The 9,140-nt window shown below is 36.3% G+C and overlaps 1 protein-coding gene across 1 annotated transcript in view; it reads left to right on the top strand.

Annotated features, from left to right (window-relative positions):
* The window catches only part of LOC106872496 (S-phase kinase-associated protein 2), a 16,404-nt gene that overhangs the window by 1,696 nt on the left and 5,568 nt on the right, over positions 1–9,140 (top strand). Inside the window, exons 2-9 of the mRNA XM_052974862.1 lie at positions 2,240–2,453; positions 3,203–3,347; positions 4,186–4,294; positions 5,408–5,522; positions 5,890–5,939; positions 7,369–7,503; positions 8,284–8,382; positions 8,954–9,081. Of these exons, the coding sequence (XP_052830822.1) occupies positions 2,304–2,453; positions 3,203–3,347; positions 4,186–4,294; positions 5,408–5,522; positions 5,890–5,939; positions 7,369–7,503; positions 8,284–8,382; positions 8,954–9,081 (931 nt within the window). The 5' untranslated portion in view covers positions 2,240–2,303. The remainder of the gene's footprint in view (positions 1–2,239; positions 2,454–3,202; positions 3,348–4,185; positions 4,295–5,407; positions 5,523–5,889; positions 5,940–7,368; positions 7,504–8,283; positions 8,383–8,953; positions 9,082–9,140) is intronic.

Genomic DNA, 9,140 nt, shown 5'->3' on the forward strand with positions numbered 1-9,140 from the left:
TATATATATATATATATATACACACATGTGTGAGAGATATCTAAACTATGTATCAGCTGTAAGCTGCTATGCCCTTCCTTGTGCGTAATCAGGTTGAAAGAAAATGAAAACCATAAAACAAATGCAGCGGGAACAAATTCAGAGGAATTTATTAGTATTTTTTCGTTTCTTATTTTTCACAGTAAATAGCTAACATAAGACTTGATTGGATTTGTATGAATCAAGTTTCAAAATTAGTATAAATTTAAATATTCCTTGGATCTACCAAGCATTATAGAACGTTTCTTAAAATGATTGCTTTTTCTTCCTGTTGACATTTACGATGGTGCCGAATCTTTATTTAAAAGAAAATGCCCAAATCTTTATGCTTAAAATCTAAACCCTTTTTCTTCATCTGTGCATCATCACATTCATTTATTTGCCTTTTTGTTGTTCAAACCTATAATCAACCTTGATTGAAGAGACCCATTGATTAAAGGCATTCTAAGTCGTGACTGCTGTCTTTTGAATAAGGATCTGTTCAGATAATTTGAACAGAAATTGGCTGCTATTTTGCTATTTCTTACATATCAAGTGACCACATAGTGATACTAAGTGTTTTGTTGTCTTTGAAATACCAGATGTCATGAAGTGTCTGGACATCTGCCGTGGAGTATTATTGTTGTTGTTGTTGTTGTTGTTAAGTGAAGACAACGAAATGTCTGTTCAAATCTCTTGTCACCATTTATCATCAGCTGTCCTGCTATTAGTTTCCACACTTTAACTTCTCAATCGATAATTGCAATTTAAATGATAAAAAGAGACAAAATTCAGTAACTGGAATATCGATTCCCTCTTAACAACGAAGGTTTATTTAGCAGTTTTTTCCTTTTCTCATCAAAAGTCTTTTTGGATACAATTTCTTTGTATTAAATATATCAATGTTATTTGGAATAAAAAGGCGGTGAGCTGACAGTCATTAATTAGCAGGCCCTGCGAAATGCTTAGCAGTATTTCGTCTGCTGTTACGTTCTGAGTTCAAATTCCGCCGAGGTCGACTTTGTCTTTCATCCTTTCGGGGTCGATGAAATAAGAACCAGTTACGCACTGAGGTCGATGTAATCGACTAGCCCCTTTCTTCAAAAATTTTCAAGGCCTTGTGCCTAGAGTAGAAATAATATTATTTGGAATAAAAAGTTGTTTTTTTTAATTTTTAAATACAGATATAATTTAGAAAAGATTTTGCCATTGAAATTTATATTTATACAGGGAAGAGAACACTTAATAAATCCATACCGGTAGTGATATATATTTTCTAAAACCTCTTTCACTGAATTTAATGTAATTCAATACCGATTGTTCCCTTTGCTACCCTTATGGATTTTATTGACTTTATTAGGAATTTTTTAATAAGTTTTTTAAATGGAAAATTTTAAAATATATAATCTACAAATATACATAAAAGAATGTACAAGCAACCTGATTGAATTAAAGTTTTTTATGTTCTCTTTATTTTATTTGTCTATATGTAGAACAGATATAAAACCTCAGTTATGACAGTAATAGTTTTCTGTCAAAAAATTACCAGTTTTTACAAAAGTAGAACATAAAACAGAAATTGGTGCTGGCTGACGAATCCAGTAATTTCATGGTTTGGTGTTGTTTGATGATGAGTCAAATAAATTTATACTTCAGTTGCCAGCTGGGATGACGCCTGTTTTGTTATTTATGAAACCATTTTTACAGGTGAAAGTTTAGTTATAGTAAGTTTGTGATAGATTCCAAACAGAAATTAGCTTTTCCTTTACAACAATCACACCATATCAAGACAAGGAGACAAACATACACACACTCACACACATTCATATTCAGGAATTTCTCTACATAAATTCGAATATCTTTGAATAAATAACATCTGTACATCAATTTTTTAGATTCTTCCTTTTCTCATTCATTAAGTTTTTAAATACCTATACGTTTCAATGATAAACTAATGTACTTAATTTTCTCTGAACATTTGTATAAACCAAAGAACTAGGATGCTTGCATCCCTTAAGTGACTATAATCCCTTGACTGAATAAAATTATATATATATCATTTCCAAATTTATGGTACAGTGATTGACATTGTGGAGGGGTTGCTGCTTTTAAATTGCTTGGTCTCAGAATATAAACTTGGCCGAGCCTTGTTGTGCACTCATCAATTTTTATACACATTTGAGAGGGAACGTAAATTTCCTTTTGATTTTATGCTTAACAGAAAGCGTAAAGCCAGTGGTTCACTACCAGGTCATCCTGCTTCAAAACAAAAAGAATCTTGGTTCATGGATTCGGAAAACTACATGTACAAAGAACTTGGTGTTGGCCCATTAACAGATAACAGTCAAGATAGTAATTCCAACGGTTGCCCACTGAAAACATCTGTGGAAAAGACACCAGCAATCCTAATATCTGACAGTTGCCAGGTTCCTGATGTAAGTTGAATTCAGAATTTCTGTTTACCTTTTACTTTTTACATGTGAACAGTCCCTGAGAACAGAACAGAGATATGAGATTTCAACCTACATAGGTTTAAAAAAAAAAAAAGTAGTTGTAATCACATGGTTTCAGGTTCAGTTCCACTGCTTGGCAACTTGAGTAAATGTCTCCTTCTATAGCCCCAGATAGACTAATGCTTTAAGGGTTCACCCTGACACCTTATCACCACTGTTTGTATCTCCTTCCAGCTCCACCCCAGCCACTCCTACCCTCTCTTCTATAATGTGAGTAGCTGGGTAGCTCCCTTACAGTAAGAAACCTGTTTTGTTCTGGACCCCTCTCTCACTTTAATCCTTCATCCCATAGCATAAAGCTTCTCTACTGCTCCTCCCCCACTCAATCAAAGGAGCATCTTAGTGTTGCAGGCTGGTGCTACCCAGTACCCACTATAAAGTACTTTGCATTAGAAAGGGTATCCAGCTGTTAGAAACCATGCCAAAACTGACATTGAAGTGCAATGCAGTCTTAGGAACTGCTGGATTCTGTCAAACCATCTGACCCCCCCCTCCCTGCTAACATGGAATATGAATGTGAAATGATAATGGTGATCTGCATTTGCAGATTTATCAAACAAATGCTAACACAAAACAGTAAAATGAATTGATTAGTAAAAACAAAACAAAACTGTTTTGATTTTGTGCTTGAATTAAGATTATAGGAATCAGTGATTGTTAAATTGTTTCAGGCACCTTGCGTGATGGCCACCAGTCATCTTGTAAATAACTCTGACAGCAGTAGCCCCCAGAACCCTCGTATTTTAAAGAGCTTGCCTCAGAGAGATGATGATTTCATTCGAAGGCGGAAGAAAGTTCTTTGTCGATCTGGTTCAAGTAAGTTACTATTTTTTTTCTTTCTATTATTTTAAAATCTATTTGCACATAAAGTTGTTCGTTATCTTTATTTATCACAGTTTAAAAAAAAAAAAGTAGAAAGTGGATTCTTCTTGTCCACATTACTGATGTCATTTAACTATCAATGGCTCAATTCATTTCCTTGTAAACAGAATAAACAATAAGAATGAAGGGCTTCCGTTGGTCAAGTCTGACCATGCATCTGCCCAAGTATGAACAGGCCTGAACAAGGTTTTTTCTCAATGAAAACTGACAGGTGCCCATGCATGCAAGTTTATCCTTTCTACTCCAAGTGAAAGGCTGCTAGTTTAGGGAATTACAACTTGGTGCTAATATCATTACACATATTCTATCAGAACATACAGACTGGAGCAGCCTTGTTACATTCTGTGTCATATTGATTCTCCCTAAGAACTACATTAAGTTTACATATCTCTGTGGAGTTATATGTTACTGGCCTTTAATCTGTCACCAGCATGGGTGCCTTTTACGTGTCCCCAGCACTGGCCACAACTACAATTTCACTAAACTTGACATGTCTTCTCAAGCACAGCAAATCACCAACAGTCTCAGTCACTTGTCATCACCTCCGTGAGACTCAACATCCAAAAATCATAGTTCACCACCTTATCCCACGTCCTCCTGGGCCTACATCTTCCATACATTCCCTCCACAGTTACAAAATATTCTATGTACAACATTAAGCTCTTTCATAATTATGAACTAAAATGATTACTAGATAGAAATCTTATATATATGAGATTCTTTTTTTTTTAACCATTTGTGAATTCATAGGCTTGCCAATTCTTCATTGCAGGTTTGGCTGAGATGCTTCCTGACTTGGTTCTGCTGAATATCTTCAAATATTTACCCAAAGTTGTACTTACCAAGTGTGCGCAAGTGTGTAAAAAATGGCAAAGAATCATGTAAGTAGCTAATGAAACACTTCAACCCTTTGTCCAATATCTTTTCCTAAATATATTGAAGAATTCTTCCCAATATTAGAAATCTAAATAAACCCCATGTCCAGTGATTGCAGGAATCATTCTAGACATTTACACTAGACTCACTCTATTATATCTTTTATCTATAACTTGTTTCACTCATTGAGCTGTGGCCATGCTGCAATCCCAGTACTTAATTTTTTAAGCCTGTTACTTATTCAATTGGTCTCTTTTGCCAAACTGCTAAATTACAGTGGATGTAAACAAACCAACATCAGTTGTCAAGTAGTAGTGGAGGACACAAATGCACATACATGACACGTCTCTTTCAGTTTCTGTCTACCAAATTCACTCACAAGGCCATGGTTGGTCCAGGGCTAAAGTAAAAGATATTTGTCCGAGGTGCCACTCAGTGGGACTAACCCCAAGACCATATGGTTGGGAGGCAAGCCTCTTACTGACACAGCCATGCATGTACCTAGCTGTGCTGGCAGAATCATTTAGAGTCTTGGATAGATTTCCTTGTGGTATCTGTTCTGTTCAAATTCCTCCACAGTCAACTTTGACTTTCATCCTTTTAAGGTCATTTACAGTAAAACCCCAATCTAGGTCTATGGATTGGCAGAATTGTTAGTGTACCAGATAGGGATTCTTTTAGTATCAATTTTGACTCTTTTTCCCTTTTTTATTCTGATGGCAATACCTGTGACGATACTGTGGGACCAAGTTATATTGACCTTGACTTTCCTTTGGACATCATTGAAGATGGTGGGGGGTTGCATGCATGAGCAACTGGTGGTTTCATGCACACTCGCGCACACATGCATGCACTGTTCAAGCCTGAAACTTTGAGAAAAAATTTTCAAGTGCTGAAATCTATGGTTCAACCCTGACTATGGACAGGTGGGGGCTAATTCTACCAAAAACTTGTGAGTCCGAGAACAACATCTGTAGATATTTTATTGTGCAGGGATTGTTATAACATTCTATGGAAGTGTTATCTGAAATAAAATTCCCCTTTTCTTTTTTATTTAATCGTTTAAGAATGTAAAAGAATTTGTTACTACTTTACCTTCTGCATAATGTCATTTGTAGGGAATCTGAATGTCTTTGGAAGCGCCTAGATCTTGGCAACAAAACATTAACCGAAGGAGTTCTTGGTCAGATTCTCAACAGAGGTGTTGTTGTACTCCGACTAACAAGAGCTGAGGTAAGCCTGATTATTTAATGTTACTGGCTTTCTTCGTTTGGAATTTTGTATGTATGTATATGTGTGTATATATATATATATATATATATATTTGAATATATGTTGAACCAATTAATTCAGTTGTAAATGAATCACTTGTTCCCCAACATTCTGTGGAATGTCTAGCCATGGAAATATATTATCTTGCTCGGAAATGGATAAGGGTTGACAAAAGGAAGGGCATCCAGCTGTGGAAAATTTGCCTCATCTCCATCAGACCCGTGCAAACATGAAAAGGTGACCATAAAAATTAGTGTGAGTGATACCAAATGATAGGATGTGTTTCATAAATTAATGAATCTTTTGATTGTTTTTTTTATATTTTCAGATCTCTTCTCCAATCTACACTGGTCCAACCAGTGTCTTCAGTTCTACAAAGTAAGTAATTTATTCTTTTACTTGTTTCAGTCATTTAACTGTGGCCATGCTGGAGCACTGCCTTAAAGGGTTTTAGTCGAAGAAATTGACCCCAAGACATATTCTTTGTGAGCCTAGTACTCGTTCTATTAGTCTCTTTTGCAAAACCACTAAGTTACGGGGACATAAACACACCAGCACTGGTTGTCAAGGAATGGCAGGGACACACACACACACACACACACACACACACATATATATATATGTATATGACAGGCTTCTTTCAGTTTCCGTTTACCAAATCCACTCACAAGGCTTTGGTTAGCCCAAGGCTATAGTAGATGCTCGCCCAAAGTGTCACACAGTGGAACTGAACCTGGAACCATGTGGTTGGGAAGCAAGCTTCTTACCACACAGCCATGCCTGCGCCTATTTCATCATCATGGTTTTACTGTCCATTTGTCTATGCTTTCATTGATCAGACAGAATTTATTGAGGCAGTTTTCTATGGCCAAATGCTCTTCCTGTCGCCAACCCTCACCTGTTTCCAAGCAAAGCAAGGTAATATTTTTCCATGGCCAGACCTGTTTCCACAGAATATTGGAAATAAATATTTATCACACTTACTCCATATCAAGACAAAATGACACAAACACACACTCACACATACATACATACATACATACATACATACATACATACAAATGTATATGATGGGCTTCTTTCAGTTTCCATCTACCAAATCCATTCACAAGGCTCTGGTAAGCCAGGTGCTGTAATAGAAAACTCTTGCCCAAAATGCATCATAGCAGGACTAAATATGAAACCATGTGGTTGAGAAACAAATTTCTTCTATGCTGGTGCCAAATAAAAAGCACCCAGTACACTCTGTAGAGTGGTTGGCATTAGGGAGGGCATCCTGCTATAGAAACCATGCCAGAACAGACAATGGAACCTGGTCCATCAAAATTTCATGTTAATTATGTTCCAAACACCAGTTTAACCCTTTTGAGATACATGGTATTTTGGTATGTGTAGTTAAAAAGACCAAATTTTTTTCTCTATTGAGATACATCTATTGAAAGACAATCCCTGATTAGCTTTTGCACTTCAAAACCAACCATCCACAACATTTGTTCCATCAGGCCGATGGATCAGCCTCAAAGTTCTTTCAGCTTGTATCACTTAGGCTGATCAATCGGCCTGGGTGTTTATACATGTTGGCCTTGTGCCATCTTGCCTGTGATATGCTGAAGTTTTATATAACTACATCAACCTAAAATACACCCTGCTTGCTCCCCCCACCCAATTAGCATCTTGTATATTTTCCTCTTTACCTTCTGAAGTAATTATATAACAAATTTATTCATGAAAATTGTAGTCATAAATGGTTATACCTTGCTTTCTTGTGAACTAAATCTTTTTTTTCTTCTTTTTTTTTTACTTACAGGCTTTCTAAGCTGCAGTATTTAGATTTGAGTATAGCAAATATATCTGTGAAGGGCTTAGGTGAGATTCTGGCTAAGTGCCATGACTTGCGTAAATTGAGCCTTGAAAGTTGTGACGTTGATGATGCTGTGTGTAGGTAAGTAAGGAGGGTGGGTAATTGTTTTACATAATATTCAGGCTCGGGTATAGCTATGTAGTTAAGAAGCTTTACTTCCCAGCTGTGTGCTCTTGGGTTCAGTCCCACTGTGTGGCACCTTGGGCAGGCGTCTTCTACAATAGTCCTGGGTTGGAACAAGCCTTCTGAGTGGATTTGGTGGATAAAAACTGAAAGAAGCTTGTTTTATATATATATATACATACATATGTATATATATATATATATATATATATATATATATATATATATATATGTATGGTTTGACAGGAGCTGGCCAGGCCAAAGACTGTACCAGATTTCTGTGTCTGTTTTGGCATGGTTTTTACAGCCGGATGCCCTTCCTAACATCAACCATACAGCAAAGTGGACTGAGTGCTTTTTACACGGCATGAGCACATGCGAGGTCAGTTTTGGCATGGTTTTTACAGCTGGATACCCTTCCAAATGCCAGTATAGACTGGATGCTTTTTACATGGCACCAGCACTGGCAGGGTCACCAAGTAACTTGCAAGGCAAAGATTCTTTGAAAGGGGAGGAGGGGATCTTGTCTCAAATGATGAAAGATTAAAGTGTAACAGAGAGACAAAGAGGCAAAAACAGGAGGTACATGATTACCCAGCCAGAGAGAAAGAGAGAGTGATCAAGAATGAGGATAAACAAGTGTGCTGCTGTAAAGGAGATACATAGTTACCCAGCCTATGCCTTGTGGTGTTGAAATAATTCCAAAGGTTTAATGAAGAGTTTATATTTTCATTCCAGTTATATTGGTGAAAACAAGCAGCTTGAAGTTCTGAATATGTGTATGACCAGAGGAATCACAGATAATGGCCTCATGCCTATTGCTTCCAACTGCAGAAAGTAAGTCAGTTCACCATTTATTACTTATGATTCTTCTATCATTACTGCAGTAATATTTTTTTTTCTATCTTCATTATTTGTGTCATTATCACAAATATTACTACATCAAGCTAAAATACACCCTGCTTACTCCCCCCACCCAATTAGGATCTTGTAATGTAACTAGGCCTACCATAATAGCTGACCAAAAGGTGTCAGACTAAATTTTCATTGTTCCTATACTTATAAATGTGTAAGACATTCAGCTAGGAGATTTGGGGTTAGCTGCAGTTTTTTATATTTTTGTTAATTAGGGTGTGCCTTTATGCCTGAAAATACAGTATACACTTCAGCCATATAACCACGTGCTGTTTGTGAAATTTTTCCTTCTTTGGACTTTTCCGTTTTCCTTTCTGATGAAGAGCTATGCTTGAAATGTTAAAAACCTACTCTTTTTTACCACCTTTACCGAGCATCAAATTAATACATTCCGTGTGTATGTCCTTGTTCTTTTGATTTTGTCATTTTTAATGTTTGATTGTCCAACTTTTAACATTCGATTTGACTACAATAAATACTATTTCTTTTTCAGACTGGAATCTTTAAATCTTGCCTGGACAGGACTTGAACAACACAGCCTTATGTATCTTAGCTTATGTTTACCTGAAAGTTTACTCAAACTAAATATAAGTGGGTTTCGAGAAAATTTGACAGATGAAGGTAAGTTAGTTTTTAACCCTCTTTCTTGTGTTTTATATTTTGGTTTTTTTTTTTTTTTT

This window comes from Octopus bimaculoides, chromosome 19 (assembly GCF_001194135.2).
Source record: "Octopus bimaculoides isolate UCB-OBI-ISO-001 chromosome 19, ASM119413v2, whole genome shotgun sequence".
In the NCBI taxonomy this organism is placed as follows: Eukaryota; Metazoa; Mollusca; class Cephalopoda; order Octopoda; family Octopodidae; genus Octopus; species Octopus bimaculoides.